General features: G+C 35.8%; 1 protein-coding gene across 5 annotated transcripts in view; it reads right to left on the bottom strand.

Annotated features, from left to right (window-relative positions):
• LAMA2 (laminin subunit alpha 2) overlaps positions 1–23,727 on the bottom strand; it is a 609,603-nt gene that overhangs the window by 78,383 nt on the left and 507,493 nt on the right. For 4 of the 5 annotated variants that reach the window (XM_042987144.1, XM_042987146.1, XM_042987147.1 and 1 more), the window contains 5 exons: positions 18,132–18,234; positions 7,577–7,693; positions 5,139–5,321; positions 3,757–3,762; positions 913–1,067 (listed from right to left, as the gene is read on the bottom strand). In XM_042987144.1, the coding sequence (XP_042843078.1) occupies positions 913–1,067; positions 3,757–3,762; positions 5,139–5,321; positions 7,577–7,693; positions 18,132–18,234 (564 nt within the window). The remainder of the gene's footprint in view (positions 1–912; positions 1,068–3,756; positions 3,763–5,138; positions 5,322–7,576; positions 7,694–18,131; positions 18,235–23,727) is intronic. The other variant, XM_042987145.1, reaches the window with a different exon arrangement.

Genomic DNA, 23,727 nt, shown 5'->3' with positions numbered 1-23,727 from the left:
TTATTTTTTTCTTGCATTTCTAGAGTTGTCATGGGATGAATTTACTAGTCTAGATAAAGTTTCACATTGGCACTTAACAATTCTACCCTCGTTCAACAGATTACTATCTTCTAGAAAGTTCTGTTTTTTTCCTAATAGTTTTCTAATTAGGTTAATAAAGAGCAAAATTTTGATACAACTGAGGTATTCTCCATTCTTAATTCAAAAAAACCTGCAGAAATTATAACCAAAATAATTTCTGTTGTCACTTGTACTCAGACAAAAAATATAGAAAATAGTGGTTCTTCATTGCTATTTATTATTCTATGTACTCTTGTTCATTTCTTCCTGATACAGCCCCACTGATTGGCCTTTTTTGCTTTCATCAAAAGCAAGGAACTCTCATTCATGTCTTTTTAACATACAATCTTGCTATTTGTGCTACTCTATTCAAATACTGATAAAATATAACAAAATTCCCATTTCTTTAAAAAAAAATTTAAGTTTATCTATCTGAGAGGGAGAGAGACAGCGCAAGCACAAGTGGGGGAGGGGCAGAGAGAGAAAAGAGAGAGAGAATCCCACGCAGGCTCTGCATCATTAGTACAAGCTTGATGTGGGGCTCAAACTCACAAACTGCGAGATCATGACCTGAGCTAAAGTCAAACACTTAACCCACTGAGCAACTCAGGTGCCCCACAAAATTCCCATTTCTAAAACAGAAAGTAGCGATTATTCATCCTATGAGATGTATTTTGAAATCTATGGAAAAAAAATCTAACCTTTTATCCTCCTCCCCTACCCTTAAAACAGTGTCAAGTTAAAGGAAAACAAACAGATTATTCAACAGGATACACTGGGAGAAGTTATTCACTCTGGGAATAATACAAAAAAATTACAATCAATTACTGATATTGAAAGTAAAAAGCTTACAGAATTGGCTTGTTTCCGGGCTTGGTTTATCAGTTCCTTTATCTCAGAGATGTTTTTCTTTAGGTTATCCTCAAGTTCCTTGATGGGTTTGAGTTTATCTATTAGACGATCAGCTTCTTGTTCTAGATTTTTCACAGTGGCATCTGCATCTGCAACTGCATAGACCAAGATTCATGCACACACCACACACACACACACACACACACACACACACACACACACACAGAAATGAAAATAGTAGTATGCTCAATTAAATAATTGAAAGGATTTCATCTTATCCACATGACAAAGCAGGGCCATGACTGTTGAAGCACAGTTTGTGATGGCAAATGGGAATATTCCAGGTGGAACTCAAGCAGGTCAAAGCAGAAATGTTAGAGATAGAGGACCAATGCTTTGGCTTTGTGATCAAGGTGAAAGTTAGCATTGAAGGTAGAGAATACGAGGAACTCAATTCGATGATTAATTTCTAGCGTCAGCCAAAAATCTAACCTTTATGGAATAGAATTTCAGTTACGGAATCAAGGAAATGAAAGTGTTTTAAAATGTCATCTCATCTGTCCAAGCCAGAACTGTATTTAAATCAGAGTTCTCACACAAAATTGGTTTTCTTTCTTTTTCTCTCTGTCGTTCTTTGTACATCTTAAAGAGAGAAGCTATCAAAATGTCTTCTGAAAACATTGCAATGTTCAACAACCCTCAGACTGAAGGCCTATGTTAAACTTTAATTAAATCTTTCATGCTGCAGTTCATTTTCGTTTTGAAGAATAATTGATTATCCTAATCTCTGTATTAGGTTGAACCATATTAAACTGTCATTTTGATAGGTTAAAAAAGGTTGAATATCGACAATTTGAAAAGGGGTTTTAACCCTCAAATAATTGAAGTTTATCACTGATCCAGAGACTTTCTGCATGTGCTTTTTGTAGGAGGGTAAATGACCCATGGAAACCAATTAGTCAATTTCTAGGATGCTGGCAGTCTTACCCAAACCATGCCACTTATTATCTGATTGAGCACGTATTGTTCTGCTTTCTGTCATTGTGACCATGATGAAAAAGTGAAACTACTTAAGGACCAAGGCTGTGCACCCTGCTCGGCTATGAACGATGTACTCTCTGGTGGCCAATGGACCACTGAGAGCTAATCCTCAGGAATGAATCAAACGTGCTCAAAAGGAAGGAAGTTATTATTTCTAAACTAGGTTTTGAATTAAGTATTTTGAACTCATTCATAAATATGAACAACATTGTGACTGATGTTTAAAAAGGACATAGGTCTGTTATTAATTTTAATAGAGTTGCTACATCAAAGCCTGAAATGCAGGTTACTGGCATCAAAGCCCTTGTTATATAATTGCATATTCAACAGAGGCACAGTTACTACTTTGTATTGTATACTTTTAATAAGCCATTTGCCCATGTTTTCTTTCCTTTAATTCTCCAATATTACTCTGATTTTCTACAAATTATTCTAGAATTGAGAAAAATGGCTTAGATTTGGATTCATGGGAAAAAGGAAAAGGGTAAAGCAAAGGATACTTAAGGCTCGTCCAAGAAATGATTCTTTTCTTTGAAGCTTCCAGATTCTAATCAAATGTTTCTAAATGAAATTTGAATTTCCCCACCTCTCTCATTCCCCTCACCCCATCTTCTGAAGCAGATTAAGTCTTTTGGAAATTATCTTCTCGATGGTTTTAAAAATAAATAATCTGTAATAGTGAGTCTGATACTTTCTTGTATAGTAGTTTTTAAAAACTTCTGACTTTCTTCCATAATTATTTCAGCATATAGATTTTAAAATCATCTTTGAAGATAGATTATGATTATGTTTTTCTAGAAAATTATCTATCTCTATTAGGCTCTAAAATTCATCAGCATAGAGTTTTGACAAGTACTCTCTTATGTGTTAAATTCCCACTTCCCCCTCCCGTACTTTGTTATAGTTCCTTTAGAACTTTGCCTATCTGTGCTTTATCATTCTTGATTAAGCCTGCCAACAATTTAAAATGTTTTATCTTTACATTCCTAAAGATCTACCTCTTGTATTTATCAAGTATATTATTTTTCTCTTTTAATTCACCTTTTTCATCTTCTTTCTTTTAATTTTATTTTGTCTAATTTATAGGGTTGATTACCTAAAATGTTCATTTCACTGCTTGTTTAGTGAGGTGATCACACTCATTTTCCACTGAGGACAGCCTTGGTCATATTTCCCAGGTTTTGATATGTTGGATTGTATGTTATTTCCTATTCTGCGGTTTTATTTCTGACTTTGAGTTTAAGCTATGAGATGTTTAAGAGAGAATATTATTATATCCCAATAATTTCTCATTTAATAAGATCTAATTCTATTAATTTTATTAGGGGCTTCTCCAAGGATAATTCTCTAGAAGTTGAGAATAATTATTCATTAGGAGGGGGGAATGTGAGCTCCAGGGGAGAAAAGCAATGACAACAACATATATCTGATCTATTTTAATCCTGCTGCAAGGAAGTCATTTGAACTTCAGTGGTGGAATCTGTGTCATGAGAGGCATCACAATTTAGCTCAATCTGTGGAAGAATTCTGTTTTCCACCTTTCTGTTGGTATCATACAGATATTTCACTAATTTCTGTAACACAACTGAAAATACTTAATATCAAATACATCCACATGCTAACTTTTTGTAAAGGAATATGTCCTTTTTTTTAATGTATCTAGCGTCAATGCTGTGACACTGGAAAGCATAGCCACGTAATGTTAAAGCAATACCCAAACACACTAACACGCAAAGCTGAAGCTTTTGCAATAGGCAATCAAGCATGAAGTTGTTAAAAGCATGCAAGTAAACATATACATACTGATTTCTGCAGGTAATTTCATATGGAAGCAAAACAAAAAGAAATTAGAAAATTCATGAGGAAATATTTTTAGAGATATTACAAAGCAGTGATGATCAAAAAATGGTACTTGTCACAAGTCGTCCTAATAACAAATGCACCCTATTTTAAGTCAAACAAGTGTTATCAAATAAAAATCCACAGATACGTGTCAGTTAGCAGGCTATTGTTCTGAAAGATAGAAAACAGACCCAGTTTAATTAATATCACAGATAACTATCTCTAGATAGAGGGTAGGATCAAAGAGTTAGAGATAAATATTATGAAAAGGCCATATCAGATGAGAATCAATCTGAAGTGGAATGAAATGATCTCTTTAAATTTTAAAATAAGTAAAAGAGAATGATATTTACTTTAAAACTAATTTTCATTCTTTTTTGAGTGTGTGTGTGCGGGGATATTGTGATTTGGTATGCATTAGAACCATTTATTCAGCTGGCAATGATGTTAAAAAACAGCACCCGAATTAGAGAACATGTAACATCAGTAACTGTGTTTTTGTTATTGCACGGATTAAACATTTTGACACCCAGTGAAAATGTTGGTGTATAAATAGAGGGCTTGTCTCTTGAGAGTATCAAGTACAAAAAACCAGGCATCTCTTTTGGTGAAATCACAGAGTGAGATAATGTTCTATCACTTCACAGAATGGAAAAAAGAATATAAAAATATCCTAATGTTTATTGACTACAGTTTAATAATTTAAATTATCATTATATTAAGTTCTACCACATTTTCTCAGCAAAATCCTTACGGACTTGACATGATTTAATGCAATACACAAAAGATGTGAAGAAAGATTCTTGATAAAGTACACAAATACTTAAATTTCCTGAAAATATTAACTAGAATTTAAATAATGAAATATTAATATTTTGTCATTTTAATGCATTTCAGGCCGATCTCATTTTACTATCTTGTTATACAGGTCTGCTAGTAAGTGTAGTCCTTGGCCTCTATGTTCCAAGGAACTTCACCAACTTGGGGGATATAATTTCCCAAGCACAACTGTGTTTTCAGTTACACTGAAGGATTAAAAATGTATTTGGCCAAAAAAAGAACCAAAAAGTATTTGGCATCCCTATACCAAAAATCATGCAGACTTTGAGAAGTTTAATTTCCTCTGGACTGGGCAAAATGTGGATGAAGAAAGCACTATGCAGAGCCTGGGGACTTGGGTTCTAGTTCTGGAGCCACAGACGCTCCATTCTGGAGCCCAGTCTATGAGGAGAGCAGACAACATCACCGTGGGGTCTCCACCAGCTCTAAGAGTTATGAGGCTAGGGTACTTTTATAGCGTGAAGAAACAAATGACAGGATCAAAGTGAAAAAGGAGATCTTACTGTTCTTCGAAGGATCTTTTACCACAGCATTTGTTTTGGCTATGCTGTCTGCCAGTTGATTGTAATTTTTCTTCAGGCCGTCAAGGTCCTGGTGGAGATCTTTAATCCGTGCCAGCACATGTTTTGCTGTGTCGTTGGCTTGTCTCGCTTTGTCCTTAACACCTTGCAGTTTAGCGGCTGTGTCTGCCAGCAGAAGAAGGTGTAAGGAGCAAAACAAAGGGTGTGGGGTTGGCGGCTTACTCCACGCTTGTCAAAGGGAGAAGGTGGCTTGCCGACCTCAGGGACACACACACAAAGGGAAAGGCTGAACTTTGTCTCATTAGGTTATAGCAAATGAAATAAATTTTTAGCTAAATTAAATTTTCTCAGGGACCTTTGCTACGCATATTTGATTAGCTCTTCCGATAGCAGAGTTATTATTCTAAATGTTCATCGTATAAGGGTACATTGTGATTTGCTGCTGAACTTATTAGACAGAGAAATCTATCCATGAGTCAGAGTTTCATCTGCACATTCAGAAGGGGGAATGGTGAATGTACTTCAACTTAAAGGTAGAGAGAGCTTCTCAGTTCTTTTAGACCATGTGTTTATGTATTTACATTTATTTTTAGCATCGGAAATTTTCTATAAATGTCCTTGCTACTGAAGGACACGACACGCAATCCTGGAAAGTTAGGTTTTTTTAATGTTAAAAAAGTAAAAACAATGAATATTTCCTGTATTATATAAATGTATGCAATTGTTTCCTTGATCATAATTTGTGTAAAAAACATACACTGAAGAAATAGATGACAATTAGTATGTGTAGATTAGTGGTTAAGACCACAGGCTCCAAGAGCCCCTGGGTGACTAAGTTGGTTAAGCATCCAGCTCTTGATCTCAGCTCAGGTCATAATCTCATGGTTCCTGAGTTCAAGCCCCACGTCAGGCTCTGTACTGGCAGTGCAGAACCTGCTTGGGATTCTCTCTCTCTCCCTCTCTCTACCCCTCCCCCACTTGTGTATACTCTCACTCTCTCTCAAAATAAATAAATAAACTTTAAAGGAAAAAGAAAAAAAAAAGACTACAGGCTCTGAAGTTAAGCTGTGGGGTTCAAATCTCATATATACCACTTTTAACAAGGGCCTTCAGTAGCTTATTTGTTTCTTAAGTTCCACATATGAGTGAAATCATACGATATTTGTCTTTCTCTGACTTATCTGCTTAGCATAATACCGTGTGTCAGTTTGTCACCTAAAAAGTGTGGACAATACTGTTCACTTTATAGGATTAGTATGAGGATCGCATACACTTAACAAGCATTTGGATAAGCACTCAAGAAATCTTAGCACACTTTGTTATTGTTCTTTCATGATATGAAAAATATAAAGGAGAGTGCTTTTAGGAACTAATACCAAACAGCAACGTGAAGTACTTACAATAGGTAGGAAGATATTACAGACAGGGTTCCATCATTAATGTTTGAAAGCTGAAACATTTAAGGACTGATCTTCGCGAAGACAGATGTGCTGATGGTTGCCAGAGGGGAAGTTGGTGGGGAGGATGAGCAAAATGGGTGAAGGGTAGTGGGAGGTCTCCCCTTATGTCATGAATAAGTCATAGAAATAAATACACAGTATAAGGGATATAGTCAATGCTCCTGTAACAGCGTTGTATCAGAAAAGACGGTAGCTACACTTGTGATAGCATAACCTATAGAGGAGTTGAATCACTATGTTGTACACTTGAAAATAATGTAATGATATGCATCAACTATACTCAAAAAAAAAATGATGTGCAGAAAGGCTCTCACCTGTTACTGTAGGTACTATAATTATCTGCTGCAGCTTTTCAAGAACAGTACTCGTGTGGTTTTATTTTTTCTCATTAATATAAGATTACAAATAATATTATTTCTAATAATAATAGTCTTATTAGGAATAAGATTTCCCGGGCCGACACATGGAAGAACAGTATAATCACAACATGGCTCTATTTTCTTTTTTTGCAACATATACCTATGGCTGTCAGCCAGGGTAATAAAGCATAAGACATACCACAGTGTGAAGTATACTTTAATCTCTCATTCTCGCAAAGAAGAATTCATAAGCAAGAAAACCAATATCTAAGTTCCTGACAATAGTCCAAGTGCAGTGTCAGAAAAAATGGTAAACGTTAGAACATTCTTTAAAAGTTCAGGTCAACTGAAGGGCGCCTGGGTGGCTCAGTCGGTTGAGCGTCTGACTTCGGCTCAGGCCATGATCTCACGGTTTGTGAGTTCAAGCCCCACGTCAGGCTCTGTGCTGACAGCCTGGAGCCTGCTTTGGATTCTGTGTCTCCCCCTCTCTCTCTGCTCTTCCCTTGCTCGTGCTGTCTCTATCTCTCATAAACAAACTTAAAAACAATTAAAAAAGAAGTTCAGGTCAACTGACACTGTGTGAGGTGTATGGAATGCTTACCATCGGGAATGGCTGACGACTTTGCCAAGGTGTCATTCAAAGCTCTCAGGAGATCTCCATTTTTAACATCTGCATTTTCTAATCGGGTTATTAAGCCATTCAGATAATCATCATTTTCTGTGGGTAGAAAACAACAAAAAAGATGAAATAATTTTAATCATCTTTGAGTTTATACATCTCTGATCTGGATATATCATTTCAAATTATTTTAATATAAAGCTTATAAAAGGCAGGAGAATTAACTTAATTCTTTTAATTAATTGGCATCTATCAATACATATATTTCAGATCATAATATAAAAGAATGTGTTTATGAAATAACCATTTCACTCTCCAACGTGTTTTACAACCATGTTTTTTTCTTGGTATCTGATCTTTCTCTGACTTAATTTGATGGTTTTCTATGGAGAAAAAACTTCAAAAGAATCAATCTTTTATTGCATTCATAATGATGCCCTCTTGACATCATTCCCATGAATATAATTATTTTCAAAATTTCATTACCAAAATGGATCATTTGGATTGGCTTTTAAAAATCTCAAATAGTTATTATTGTTAAGTAGAATCTCCCAACTTCAGTAAATATCACATTAATATTTATTTGAAAGAGAAATACAAATCATAGGAATGAAAGAACTTCTAGTACATTTCTGATAAATTGGCATTTCCAATAGAGAAAATAATATTTTATAAACTGCTCTCAAATAGGCTTTCTATAGGTTTTTTCTTGCTACCTTAGCATGATTGCTTTAACATTAAACAAAAAAACCCCCACTTATTGGAGATAATTTAATATTACAAATGTACATTTTTCAGCTTCTTTCCACTAGTTTTTAACATTGTCCAAACTTTGGCTTAGTTTGTATTATAATAGCAACTAAGAGGTTCAGAGTTTGAGTGTAACAATATAAAGGATAAAGTTATGGAATCTTTTAGGAAAAAGAAAATAAAGATCCAATTTGCTGATTGAACAACATAAGTTTCGAAGCTTTGCTTAAATACACATCAATTTGCAAATATATCTTAAGACTGAATCTAAAAAAAAATTCAAAAAATGAAAAAAAGAAGACTGAATCTGTCTTGTTTTTTCTCTAAGCATCATTTATTAGTGAACAGTGTAATTGAATAAATGAAAGATATGAAATTCTGGGCTTCCTCTAATACTTTTTACCTCTCTGAATGGATAAAGCAGATCATTTCTTAAAAAAAAATTTTTTTACATAGTTTTTTATGCCATAATTTTTTTTCCCTGGTGAGATGCATGCTAATCATTTCAAATAGCTCTACAGAAATGTAAAATGTAAATAAAAGGCAGAGTCCTCAATTAAAGAGGAACACTGAGAAAGGACCAGGGAAGAGGGAGTCCCCTCCTGGCCTGGACTGGCAGAGACATTCGGTGACAGCAATGACCGGCCGTCTGTGTGTATGTGTATATGACACAGTAACTTCAAGATATATGTGCTATTACCATCTCCGACTTACAAATGAGGAAATGGAGGCTTAGAGAATTTATGTAAATTTCCTAAATTTGCATGATTAGTAAATGGCAGGGAATTCAAACCCACGTGGTCTTATTCCAGAAATTGTGCTTTTCATGGCCACAGTGTGCTAGGGATTGGTAATCAAAGCCGGGATCCGCAGGGCATGCTAGGTGGTGGCGTTCTTCCCCACCCACACTGGCCTCCCTTCCTTTCACCTCAGCTCTCTTCTCATTTTCATCCTTTGTTGCCTTAAAAAATTGGCCCCAGTTAAAGAAATCTCATGAGCCTCTCACAAACACTATGTACAGAATCAACTTGGAATATTAGAGAAGATTAGCCATGCCCACGTGCGAAAGGACAGGCAGATGTACAAAGTGTTCCACATTTTTACAAGTAGAAATAATTACCAAATTAAAGTAAAGCACCTAAGATTAGCGCATACAAAGGAAGAGTAAGATATCATTTCTCATTTATCAGGTTGGGAAAAGTTAAATGTCTGATAATACCAAGTGGTTGCAAGAGTGTTGGTGGAAATTCAAATCGATGTTATTTTCTGAAGAACAATTTAATACATTTCTTAGGATTTTAAATAGACATGTATTTGTCCCAGCAATTGCACTGCCAGAAATTTAGCCTGCAGATATACTTATGAAACTATGTTAATGTGTATCTTCCAGAATGTTCGTTAGATCTTTATTTGTAATAGCAAAACAGGAGAAATAGCAAAAATGCTCTGTATTAAGGAACGTTTATATCACTATGGCAATAGTACATACGTAGTCTTTAAAAAGAATTAGGTGAGTGGGTGCAGATATGAAAGAAAAAAAAGGATCCTTAAGATCTTTCTCATGAAAATGAGCAAGACATACCATATACATACCAACACATGGATATAAAGACTTGTCAGGGTGGGGTCTGGTGGTGGGTAGGTGGCACAGAACATACCAGAGAACACTGACAGTACTTACAGCAGCAAGGGAGTTGATGGTGGTGTGGGAAGTGGTATACTAAAACCTTTCATTTTGTACCTGGTCATGCCGATCATATTGCTTTCTTGGTGCAGATATTTCTATTCTTTTATTTAAAAGAATTAAAAAAACACAATAAAAAATGACTACAGCAACCTGAACTATGGCAGACCGCTATTGCCAACACCAAAACTGTTGTTTTCATCGTTTTCCTGGTACCTAGCGTGGGCAGGCCAGGCCAGGCCAGACTAGGTCTCACACAACTGTGCCGTAATGGCCTTGATTTGGTTGTATGCATACCCCTCGTAGAGGCAGTGCACCTGACTTCTCAGAGGAACCGAGCAGGCCCCTGTCAGCTGGAGAACAACCCTGGCCTTTACTGGCCTTCATCTGGGAAGGATAGCAAAGGGAAAGGAAGATGAATCAAGGATTCTTAACGATCAGTGCTCTGAATGTGAAAAAGAGGACTGAACATATTAATTAATGACCCACTTCATTTCATGTAAGGGCTTTATAGGCAGATAGATTAAACCACTGTTATACAATAGTAAGGTAAGCACAGGCTACAGTTTAATGCATCTGCTTTCAAGCTCCAAGCCAGAGACCTGACGTCACTGAAAAACAAAGCATAAAATATCCCAGCAAAGCATGGTTCTAAAACATCAATGTGTCCATCTCAGTCACTAAGATGTTATTATTTTCAATTCCAGTGCCTCAAAGTATAGTTTCCAAGTAATTAGATTTTCTCCTCTGTCAATCATGTTTCATCTTTCTTTTAATACTTCTGTTATTTTCACTGTTTGTACTAAAATAAAATCTTTGGATAGGTCATTGAAAGTCTACTTTCAGAAAGAAAGCCAGTCTGATTATGACTGTGATAGCTATATGAACCCCTTACAAATAAAGGGCTGCTCTTTTGATATTAACTTGTAAGTCTTCATCAATTAAGGAAATGGAACAGTACAAATTTTATTTCTTAGCTTCTTGATTGGATTTGATTTTTTAAATAATGAAGCATTCAAAATGTTCTGGAAAGCAAGATCTTCATGTACAGTGACAAAAAAAAACACATTAGTTTAAAGGGCATCACTTGGTTTATACTATTTTGTGCATTCAGAGAGCAAATGCTGGCTGAACAAGCAGGCTAATTATTCCAAAGAAAGACCGATCCGAAGTACATTGTTGCTGCTGTCCCTCAAGTTCCAAAGCAGTAATTTTGCTCCTCTGCTTTCTGTACTAGAAAATAAAAATGTGAATATTCTGACCCCACTCTGAATTCTATGTTTCACCTACTTGATTCGGATTCCTTCTTGATGTATCCTTTCTTACATTCCGATCGTTTTTTTTTTTTTTTTTTCCTGAAGTAGTTTCTGGAATTTCTCAAACCCAATCTAAATACTTTATAGCTTCATCAATAGAATTAGGTGAATAGAAGCTGTGTACAGAAAAGTAGTGCAGATTTCAAAATGGAAAACTTGAGAAATTATAGCAATGAAAAGCTCGAAAAATAAGCACTCCAAGGTTGGCTTTAAATGAAAACACATGAGGCAGAGTGGCTCCATAGGTGACATGCAAGGAAGATTACATTTGGCCCAGTTTGTACTGTAACACGACCACAGAAATGGAATTATTAATAGTTAAAAGAACACCTAACCCAATTCTTTAGTTGTCATTTCTGAAGAACAAGAAAGGGTCAGATTTGTGATTCATAGCGACATTTAGAGGATTTCCTCTCATTTCCTCGGCTCTTGAACCCAGTAGCTGTAATCAAGTCATTCCTTCTATTTTCTCTCTAGACACCACAGTCACCAAACCTCAAAGGCCATACACACATGCCATGCTTTCAGCTCTGGTTCCCCCTTTCTCATCCTGTCCTCACACATGAGAAGACAAATGTCCAGAAATGGATTTGGCAGAGGCAGAGGTCCTAAAGTGAGGGGAAGAAGCAGAGCAGTAAGGGTAGACTGCGAACATTCGGACAATGACATTTCCCTTTGTTGCCTGTCAGCTGACATTGTGAGGCAGACATATTCAAAGTGAAAATCACAAGACAGAGTTGTAAGTCAGTTCCACTAAGAGTACACATTTACTCATGTCTCTGAAGCTGTGCTGAATAGGGTTTAGAGTTTAGATTAGAACTGGTGACTTTGAACAATGCTATGCCATATCTTAAAGCTGTAAATGTTATTTCTTTCATCATCAATAATGATCTTTTACAAAATTCTAGTCATTAAAAATGTCATGTGGTGCAGTGAAATCCTTATAAGACTTAGAGATGGAAGTTTTGGGTTCAAATGCCAATTCTATCCCTTTTTACATGTATAAATGAGGACAGCACATTTCTTTGTATGACTGATATGAGAAATAAATCTGAGGATATATGAGAAAGTATTGGCTTTATGACAGGCAGTCAATGGTAACAAAATAATTCACATTGGCTTGATAATTGCTTTGATGTATTTACCAGTTTTCAATAATGTTGAAATAGGTTTCAGCTAAATATAAGAATGCTTTTAAACAGATTTTAATGAAATATTCTATTTGACTATCCAAACTCATTACATTCTTCAAATGCAATTTTTAGTTTTTATTTATGCACAAGCAAATACCTTGAGAGAATCTCTCATTCATAAGGATGAAATTCACAGAATGGCTATTAATTTTCAAGGGGTCTGGTTAAATGGAATCTCTCCTGCCAAACTGCCATCCAGATAACATTTTGCAATGAACCTGATTACCATGATATTTGTCTTATTATGAACTACTACTTTGATGGATCCTTATCACTTCTGATTTGCTTCTTTAAACAAAAATGAAGGAATATCCTCTCTTTAGGATTTCCTTGTAAAAAAAATCCATGTCACTTTCATTTGTCACAAATGTGCTTTATGTTTTCTTGTGAAGGCACCTTCTAAGCTAGAGAACAGATTAATAATATTTGCAGCATTTTTATGTGTGGTTCTGAAGCAGAAAGTTTGAAATAGTCAAGGGATCGGCATGAGGTCATGTAAAATATCTTGATTTTGACCTTCCTGGTAATGAGAGATTTCTGCTACCTTGGGTATTCATCCACTTATTCATTTATCAAGCATTTGTTAGAATCATTAAGTGTCACTGTGTCACCTTCTTAACTATGGAAGAAGCTCAGTGTTTTTATCCAGCTATGCGTAAAAGCGTAGGCTTTGGAGCCAGACTAATTGTGGGCTAAAGTGTTGGTCCCACTGTACAAACGTGGTATAATTCAAATTGCTGGTGTTTATTCAAATCAAATGATTTTGTTTTATATATGAGAGGTGGCCAGCCTTACTAAATTACATAATATATGATTGTGTTACACAATTTTTAAATTTTATTATTTTACATGATATATTTTCTTCTATGAACATTTTAAGAACATTGGAGGTACAATTTTCCTCAAATCACTTTACTCTTAGTTTTTCACCCACCTATACAGTCCTTTGTCTTCTTAATACTGAGATTTCCAAAAAGTCTGCCCTCTAGGTCAACCTCACAACCCAGGGCAGGAAGCTGAGGCCTTGCAGAAGGATGGGCAGCTGCATAAGGAAGAAAGCTGGGCAAAAGTGAGACCCTGCTTCCTGTCCCTGGCCTCCTGTCACTGACTTGATGAGGTTGCTATGCCAGTCTTCCCACATTTTGTACTTCTATCCCTCCTTCATGATGTTATTCCTATGTTTCCTTTTCCCCAGATGCTGTCACAACTTTGAGATATGTCTGATCTCTGATTGCCTATTTTGCCCAGACATGTATATTAGAGTTCCCGTTCGTGGGAACCTCTGAGGTCACTTAATGGGCGGGTCTACAGGGAAGCATATTACTGAGAAACCTTGCCCTTAACTCAAAGGGCCAAATGAGGTCTTGTTCATCATGGGCACAGTGCTTGAAAGGCCCTCAGTAAATTTCAGGTGCAACTGAATATGCCCTTCTTCCCACTAGAGAAAGGGCCATAATAGGAAATCTGAGGAGAGGAGGGAAGGGGTCCTTGTGTGGTGGCAGGATATCCAAAGACTTAAGATACCAAAATAGAGGCAAATCCTCTCTTCAGCCAGCGTAACAAGAAACCAAAATGACCAGACATTAAAACACACTTATGGTACCTCTAGGACAAACTCTGAAGCCCGACTGTGAGCCTGCTCATTTTGTTTTGGCCAGCAAGGTATTCTAGAAGAAATTGAATTAGAATACCTTCAAGTAAGGCAAGTACTGTCTGGTCCAACAATTCCTACTTGTCCATATCTGCCACTACTTTGTCAGTTTACATTTGAACTTCTACACCAAGTCCAACCTGATTTCATTATCTTGGTTTTTCTCTATTCACACTCCCAAGGAGGAACTACAGCTCTGTATGAAAACTCAGCAATTTCTATGGGAAAAGGTTGTTTTGTTCTTCAGACTATGGGAGACTAGGGGATCCAGGCTCAATTTCCTCGATTTAATCCAAGAATTGTTTTTTTTGTCAATGGAACAGATTTTGTCTTTCATATGCCTATCTTTAGAAAGGCTGATTTTGGCAAATGGTAGCATGTGAATTCAAAGGCGGTACATGTTTAGTAATGAAAGAATGCTTTGGACAAAATTTAACTCCTGTATCATACTTTGGTTTAACAGCACTACAGCATTTCTGTTTATTCTTTTTTTTTTTTGCTAATCTAAAATAACATTGTAGAATCTTACCAGGTTAGTAATTACAACTGTATTACATTCATGAAGGGAGAACTTTTCTGATATACTTGTCTGGACTGAAAGCCCAAGTGTTAGGAGGATCAGAGCATAGAAGAAAAATATTGATTAATTTGATAAAAGTTCATGTTTGGGATAATTTTGTTACTGTTCTTTGTGCTGGACAGTACTATGCGTCATGCAATTCACCGAATCAATATGTCTGTGTTTGGGAATAGATCTTTTTATTTCATATGAGTGTCATCCAGTTTATAGAAATGTTATCTATTCACTCATAAGTGATTGATGTCACTTATTTGTATGAATACAAAAATTAAGGATAAATTAAGAAGTAAATAATATTGAAAACTTACTCTATGTAAGATAAGGTACATAATTGTAAAATATTAGTATTCTCAACCTTGTAATATCCCATCCTTGACTTCATTACTTGCCTTACACACATTCCATGAGAACTTAACTGGCTATTTTATTGACAAAATCTCTTGTCAATCTGCAAAGTAGTGTTAATTCACCTGCTGTTATTAATTCATCTTCTAACTCTTCTCGATCATCAATATGTCCCAAGTTCCATATCCATCAAGGAAATGATTTTTACCTCCATAGACATTCAATCAGTGTAGACTGGTTTCCAATTTCAACTGTGTACAAGGGCAAATTTACTTTTAACAAATGTATATTCAAAAATTTAAAAGCAAAACAAATTGCTCCTGGCAAGTTCAGACTCCCTCCAGGCAAGGGCAGCATGAAAATGGCAGGGAGAAGCACTAAGTCATTTGTGACTAAAGCACGAACTAACCGGATTGTACCAAATTGAACCAAGTAACAAATTAGAAATACAGAGGGTATACTGGCCTCCCCATTTTTATTCCTTCTCACTCCAGGCACCAGAGAAAGGGAAATGACTAAATCTCGATTTTAATAGCTGCTGTCAAGAGTTTTGCTCTGTAGGGCCTATTTCAGCAGTTCCTGGTGGTAATATATGGCATTTCTCTGATTAACAGCCATTTTATAACTTGTGTAATTGGCCACAAATCAGGGGAATGTCATAATGTAGCAAGAAAACATTCCCATCTTCGTCAGAGCCTTGGCTTGGATTTTTGGAGAAATTATTACAGGAGTAGTTTGTGGGTTTTCATTACTTTAAATAATGTACTACCTGAAGTACAAAAAAAGACATTTAAACTAATGAACATTTCTGTCTCCTAGCACTTTCTACTATGCCTGTCTTTAGACTTCTTTTTTGTTTTTAGGAAAAAAAAAATACTCTAAAGATTGAATTATTTCTTCATTTTTATAACACCAGTATTTTTAGAAAAACAGAGGGAAGGGCAGGGTTGGGAGTGAGGTGCGGTGACTCAGGCATTCATCTCAGGAGTAAAATTTAAAGGGGCACTTTAATCAAATGAAAAATATTTTGATGTAGTATTTTAAAAATTAAAACTAATTCAAAGAAGATCTATGATACACAAAATATTAAACTTTGAAATCAAAAAGGATCTGACCCCCCACTTGCACGACCTAACCTCACTCACTTTACCTTAATCCTAGCTCTGAGCAAAGGTATTGGATGGGAAAGAGTGGCCACAAAGTAATGAGGTCAATTCGACTTGTCCAAAAGGAAAATAGGTTTGGATTCTATTGTTACTCTTCAGGTTAGGATAAGAGCAAGCCCTACATAGAACTACATAGAACTATGTTTATAGAGGTTTCTTTCACCTGCGACACACAGTCCAAATTATACAGTACCACGTATAATGCAGGCAGGAGTTGTAATTTCCTACTGGGCTCTATTAGAGACAATGGACAATTAGTTTAAAGCATGACAAATGTAAATGCTTATAAAACCTCTTTTGTTTCGAAGGTTAGTAAAGACGAGTACCATTCTTTTTAAACATTTTTTTTCGAATATATGTTTCTTTCCTGATTTGAGCTAGTCACGGTGATATTCTACACCAGAAATGCAAAGTTAAGAAGAAGAGAGTGTGTCTGTCCTCAAGAAGATGGGATATAAGTACAAGGTTGCTGTGGGCTGACAAGTCTATAAGAAAGGTAGGCAGTGAGAAGGGGCATGTAGTTCAGATGGAGTGTCTAGTTGCCTGGAGATGACATTTGAGCTTAATTTTGAAGCTCTGGTGGAAGGTAATTAAATGAAAAAGAACGAAAGGTGGGGAAGGATTCCAAAGAGAAGGATCGATACTCTGAAATATGGAGGCTTGGAATGGTAGTATATTTTGGAAAGACTGTGAGTATTTCAGTAAGGTTGGGGCCATGCATGCAAGCCAGAAAATGGTAAGGAATGAGATGGCAGAGAGAAACGGGAGGCAACTGAAATAAAAAAAAACAAAACAAAACAGGAGATATTTGAATGAAATAATAAATACAATAGCTTACCTAGAGAGCAGCTATATTGAGTAATACATTTTTAATGCAAAGCCCATAATGTACTGACGTAGATATTTTATGTACTTTGATGACTGAATTAGGAATAAAACACAAGAAAAATGTACTTAAAAAGCATGAAAACTTTTCGGGAAATGTGACCACTATCAAATTGAAAGTTTCATAAGGACATTCGTATGATGTCTAATTCATTCCTTTGTGACTATTATTTCTGAAGCCAAAACAAGTGGGATTTAGTACTCTTAAACGCTTGTTATGCTTTAATTTAAAACTCACTACTCTGGGGCGTCTGGGTAGCTCAGTCAGTAAAGCGTCTGACTCTTGATCTCAGTTCAGGTCATGATCTCATAGTCATGAGATCGAGTCCCATGTGGGGCTCTGTGCTGAGTGTGGAGCCTGCTTGGAATTTTCTCTCTCTCTTTCTCTCTCCCTCCCTCCCTCTCCCTCTGCCCCTCTCTTGCTCACACACTCTTTCTTTCCTTTCTCTCTCTCTCTCTAAAAAATGATAAATTAATTTAAAAAAAGTTACTATACTTTAGATATAGGCAATATGATGTTATGTAAATTAGGTTAAAAATTATGAAATATTGCCCAGTGCAAAATGAGATATGATGTCAAAATACTGAAAAGCTGCATTAAATCCAGGTAATAAAAATAATCATAAAAATCATGGTGAGATAATTTCACTTTTCCAATAGTGTGACAAAATATCCTACCAATTAGAAATATAATTATTTATTGGGTTGGCTCTTGGGTTGGCTCAGTGGGTTAAGCGGCTGACTCTGGATTTTGCTTCAGGTCATGATCTCATGGTTTTTGAGGTAGAACCTGGCATTGTGCTCTGTGCTGACAGCATAGAGCCTGTTTGGGATTCTCTCTCCCCCTCTCTCTCTGTGTCCCCTGCCCCCACTTACACATGTGTGTGTGCGCACTCTCTCAAAATAAACATTAAAAAAACAAACTACAATTAATCTGAAAATAATAATAAAGAGAGGTCATACTAACCTTTGACATCATTTGCTAACTTCTTGGCTTCATTAAGAACCCCAAAGCTTTTCTGAAGAGAACCTTTGGCTCCTTCCTTTAATGAACCCTGAGGACCTGTTGCCTGTGGACAGAGAAAGAGTGTCACATATCAACAACCATAGAATTATGGAGTAGACATATCTGGCCGGCAGCAGTATACAGATTTACTTCCAGGGAGGCCTTCTGGGCTACAGAATTATAAATTAGCACATATTGGTGATTAAAGTCAGGAGGCTATCTATTGGGAGAGGAGAAGAAGACCTAGAACAGAACCCTCAGGAATCCTAACATGTGAGGGGCAGGTTCAGGAAGTGGAGCTGGCAAGGTACCTGGGATACCAGAGCGAGAAGAGAAACCAGGAAAGCATGATACTATGGAAGTCAAGAGATGCAGAGGTGGCTCAAAGCATGATGGTTGGCGGTGTTGCAAGGATACAATTGGTCAGAATTAAATGCTATACAATAGTTGAGCAGATGAATAACTGAACACATCTATTGACTTAATCCCTAATCACATTTTACTTGAGTTGTGTGGTAAGGGGGGGGGGGAGTTCTTATCTCCTTCAAATGAGGAAGAACACCACTCCCTTTAAAAACACATCTCCAAGTTCTACAGCAAAACGAAGTCTTCTAAATAACAATCTCTGAGCTAAAATCACCTCCCAGCAAAGATGTATTTGTGGAGGCTTGACTTAAAAGAGATGACAAAAAGATAGCAGCATGATATGGGAAAAGGATCGTTTAACCTAATGTCTAGTTATCTGTCTTAATAGTGTTTGTTCCTTAGCAATCATCACATAATACACATATATCATCACATAATACATTTATACCAAGAGATAAATCAAATAGGATCTTATGTGTAAAGTTTAAATTGGAAAAGTATTTCAGGAAGCAGAAGAGCTAGAGAATGCTAAATATACTTACTGTTGAAGTTATAAAGCTAATTCAGGTTATCCCAGACCTAACACTCTTAAAAGATACCTGCAAGTGCCTCAGTAACGTGTTTTTGTTTGTTTGTTTTTAAATCAGTCACATTATTTGAGCATTAAACTAGGAAAGATCACAGAACTTGATACCGTTGTGGTAAAATTTACTTTCAGGTATTCTCCTAACAAACTTTAATTTAATCTAAATGAATCAGTCAGAGAAAGAGAAATGCCATTGTGATTTCATTCATATGTGGAATTTAAGAAACAGAACAGATGAACATAGGGAAAGGAAAAAAGAAGAGAGGGCGGCAAACCATAAGAAACTCTTAACTACGGAGAACAAATTGAGGGTTGATGGAGGGAGGTTAGCAGGGGATGGGCTAAATGGACAATGGGTATTAAGGAGAGCACTTCACTGTGATGAATCACTAAATTCTACTCCTGAAAATAATATTACACTATTATGTTAACTAAAATTTAAATAAAAACTTGAGGGGCACCTGGGTAGCTCAGTTGGTTATTTGACTCTTAATTTTGTCTCAGGTCATGATTTCAGGGTTGTGGGATCAAGCTCTGTATCGGGGCTCAGTGTGGAGCTTGCTTAAGATTCTCTTTCTCTCCCTCTACCCTTCTCCCCTGCTAGCACTCTCTCTCTCTCTAAAATAAAAAAAAATATATATATATATATATATAAAAAATTAAAAAACCCAAACTTGAAACATTGATAAAAATAAAGATAAAAAAAATAATCTGTTCACAGAACAGGTATCTACAAAAGGACATACTGGATACATCTATATAAATAAAAAGGGAAATGGCGCATATATATCTAGCACTTGCATAAAGAGATTTCTGATAACCCCAGAAAATTATTCTATGGAAAATGGACAGTCTCTTCAACTGAGAACACAGAAATTCTTAGGCCTATAATTTATCTTGGGAATTAGATACAGTAACATCATATAGTTTCATTTATTAAAAAAAATTAAAAAGGTAAGTGCATCAATATAATTGGCACAAATCCAGTGTACTTTACTCAAAAAAAAAAATAAGTCTTAGTTCTTTACTAAGGTCCTATATTTGTTCCAAACTTACATTCCATTCTTACTCCCTTGGTTACAGGTTTTCTGGATCAAAACAGATCAGAGAAAGGAAATTACAAAAAAAGAAGGATGAAGATTCTCTAAATAGGCACATGAAAACAGCAGAAGTGACAGCTGACAATCTGTCTGACAATAGGAAGGAGAAGTTATCAAGTAGAGAAAAAAATGTAAGGCTCCGAAGTCCAAATCAATTTGGATAGGGATAAAGTAGGTTTCAGTAGCTGCCCGTGTAATTGTAGTAAAATAACTAATGTTGATAATGATGATCCTGAGTCATCCAGATCATATGGGTCACTCATAGCACTAGACAAAAATAGACCAAGATAGAAAGGAAGGAAGGAAAGAGGGAAACAGCTTTCCCTGCAGCCTTGAGATGTGAATGTCTTTCTACAAGAATATAATCTGGCAAGCATTTAACAACCAAAATTTTAAAGCTAATCTTGGATATGCAAAGTGAGGCATGGGGGTAAAGGAAGGAGAGAAAGTTGATTTGCTGCACATAAGAAAATTAATGAAATGAGGTAAGAGAAAAGAGGGGAAGAATCAGACAACATGGAAAGAGGCTAAAGTTTGAGCTGTGAGGGACTATGGATAGTGGTGACCAGTCTTCATTTTTTTCTACCCTTTTACAGATTTCAACAGTTTTATTAAGGGATAAACTTCACATATTTAAAATTTACAGTTTGATAAGTTTTGACATATATACACCCACGAAACCATCAGGACAATCAAGGTAGAGAAACCATCCATTTCCTCTAGATTTCTCCCTTGCACTTGACCTCCTTGACTTCCTCTCAACTCTACACAAACACTGCTTCTCCTTTCCATCACTGTTCATTTGCATTTAATAAAATATTACATAAGTGGACTCATCTAGCTTGTTCTTTTTTGTTTGGCTTCTTTCACTCAGCATAATTATTTCAACATTTGTCCATGCTGTGTATCAATATGTGATCCTTTTAAAAATTAAATGGATATGCCCTAATCTATTCATTCACCTCTTGTTGGACATTTGGGCTATCTCCCAACATTGGCCATTCTAAATTGAGTTTCTAGGAGCATTTGTGTACAAGTCTTTACATGAACATATGCCTTCATTTCTCCTGGAATGAATACCTAGAAGTGGAGTAGTTAGATGATATGGTGGTATGTTTCAGTTTTTGAGAAACTACTACCCTGTTTTCCAAATTATTCGTGCTACTTTAAATTCCCACCAGCAGAGTTAAATTTATCTACATCCTTGCTAATAATACTTGATGTAGTCAGTCATTTTAAGTTTTAGACATGCTATGGATGTGTATATCATTTTGGTTTTAATTTGCATTTTCCTTGTGACTAATAATGTTGAACACCTTTTAATATACTTATTCCATCTGTTTAAATCTTTTGCCCATTTTTATTATTGGGTTATTTGTTGTTACTGAGTTTTGAAAGATATCAATGCAAAGTTTGAATACAAATCCTTTATCAGATAATATAATTTGCAAATATATATTTCCTTAGTTTGTATCTTAACACATGCTTAGATTTGAATTGTAATAATTTCGTCAAGACTTTTTACATCTATATTTATAAGGGATATATATATATATATATGTATATATATTTGGTAATGTCTTTGTCTCGTTTGTACTAGAGTGATACTGGCCTCATGGAATGAGGTGGGACATGGTTTATTCTCTTCAATTCTCTGAAGAATTTATTACTTCTTCCTTAAATGCTTCATGGAATTCACTAGTGAAGTCATTTGGAGCTGAATTGTGTGTGTGTGTGTGTGTGTGTGTGTGTGTGTAAGGTTTTTAAGTACAAATTCAATTCTTTAATGGACTTTCAAGTTATTCATTTGTAAGTGAATTTTGGTGATTTGTAATTTTCACAGAATCTGTCCATTTCATTCAAACTGTTGAATTTCTGGCATAAAGTTGTATATTACTGTCTGAAGAAGTTTTAATGACTTTACCTCTTTATTCCTTATATCAGATACTGATTTTTTTTCTGATCAGTCTGATTATCAACGTATTTAACTTCCACTGAACCCTGGTACCTTTAGCCAGCAACACGACTGCAACCTGACTGAAGTCCATCTGTTGATAGACTTCCCTGCCACTAATTTCTTATCTTCTTGCATTAATGAGTATGACCTCCCTTTTGCTCCAAAGCATCTTGTCTTTCCTGCTTTTCAGGAAGCCAATGATTTCTTCCTGGGTTTTCTGTCAACCACTCCTTGCTCAGGTAAGGAAAAGAAAGGCAAGGAGGCAGGACATTTTGATGTGTGGAGAGCTGGAAAAGTATTTCATTTGCAAAGGCCTGGAGAGTTTATGAAGGGAAGTATGAAGAAGTAAAGCTGTTAGGTTAGGGTCCATTTCTGGAAAGCTTGAATATTAGGCTAAAAACACTGAGCAATAAGCAACGTGGAGTCATTGAAAGTTTCTGAGTAGAGGGTATGGTCAGAGCCTTAGTCCCAGAAGGTGAACTGGGAAGGTTTATGGGAGAAAAAAGAGACACCGGTTGGCTATTATGATAGTATAGGCTAGAGAAAAGGGAATTGTAACCTCAGGCAAGGGCAGTGGAAATGAATGAGAGTTTGGGTTCAAGGGATGTGGAGGAATAAGATAGGTTTCAGTATTTCAAGAAGCACTCCAAAATATTAAAGTACAGGAATGATGGCATACAACTGTCAGTTATAAACAGCATATCAACCACCCAGGTTTAAGAGACAAGCCTTCCATATGATAACAGAATGAAAAATACTAACATGTTATGGATGAACGGAATTGTTTCAACTCATTGGAATTTGAAGAGTTCCTTTTCCAACATTGCTTAGTAAGTCACCGAAGCACATCAACAATATCAGGACAGGTGATGAAGCAGCATTTTCCAAGCTAATTACACTTCATACATATTCATAAGCATTGCATCTGAGTTTCTGAGCTGTGTCTACGGCATATGTGAAGTATAAATGAGGTTCTTAGAGTTGCACGATATGTGTTTCTTGCTTTTTAGAAACTGTATTTTTATAAATAAGTTCTTTTTCTGTGTGTGCATATATATATAAATGTTTATTATAATATACACAATAAAATATGTGTAGGTTGCTGTATGCTTTTATTAATAAGTATTTATAGAAAACATGAGCTAATTTAAGACATTATTAGAAAAGGAAAGATACAGGGGAAAAAAGAAACAATAATGTCTACAAAGATTTTACAAAGGATTTTGCACTTAATTGGCTTTTGATACATGTTAGTTTTCTTCTTCCTATTATCTGTTAAATATTCATAGTGACTCTTGATGAAGTATCATGTCACTGATTAATAGATGAAGGAACTGATTGATTTACCAAAAGAAAGTTTTTAGCTGTCTCAGACACCTGAGTAAGCTCTGTTTATTCAAATATGGAGAGACTGCCTTGCTTACTGGAACTGTAGTGGAGAACAAACAAAAAATCCCTTATAAAGAAAGTGATTCTTACCATAATGGAGCATGGAAATATCACAATGTTTTGTTGTCAGAAGAGGCTCTATTAGGAGAAGAAGATGTG

This window comes from Panthera tigris, chromosome B2 (assembly GCF_018350195.1).
Source record: "Panthera tigris isolate Pti1 chromosome B2, P.tigris_Pti1_mat1.1, whole genome shotgun sequence".
Classification (NCBI taxonomy): Eukaryota; Metazoa; Chordata; class Mammalia; order Carnivora; family Felidae; genus Panthera; species Panthera tigris.
The sequence above is the reverse complement of the archived record's forward strand: the minus strand, read 5'-3'. Positions and strand labels throughout refer to the sequence as shown.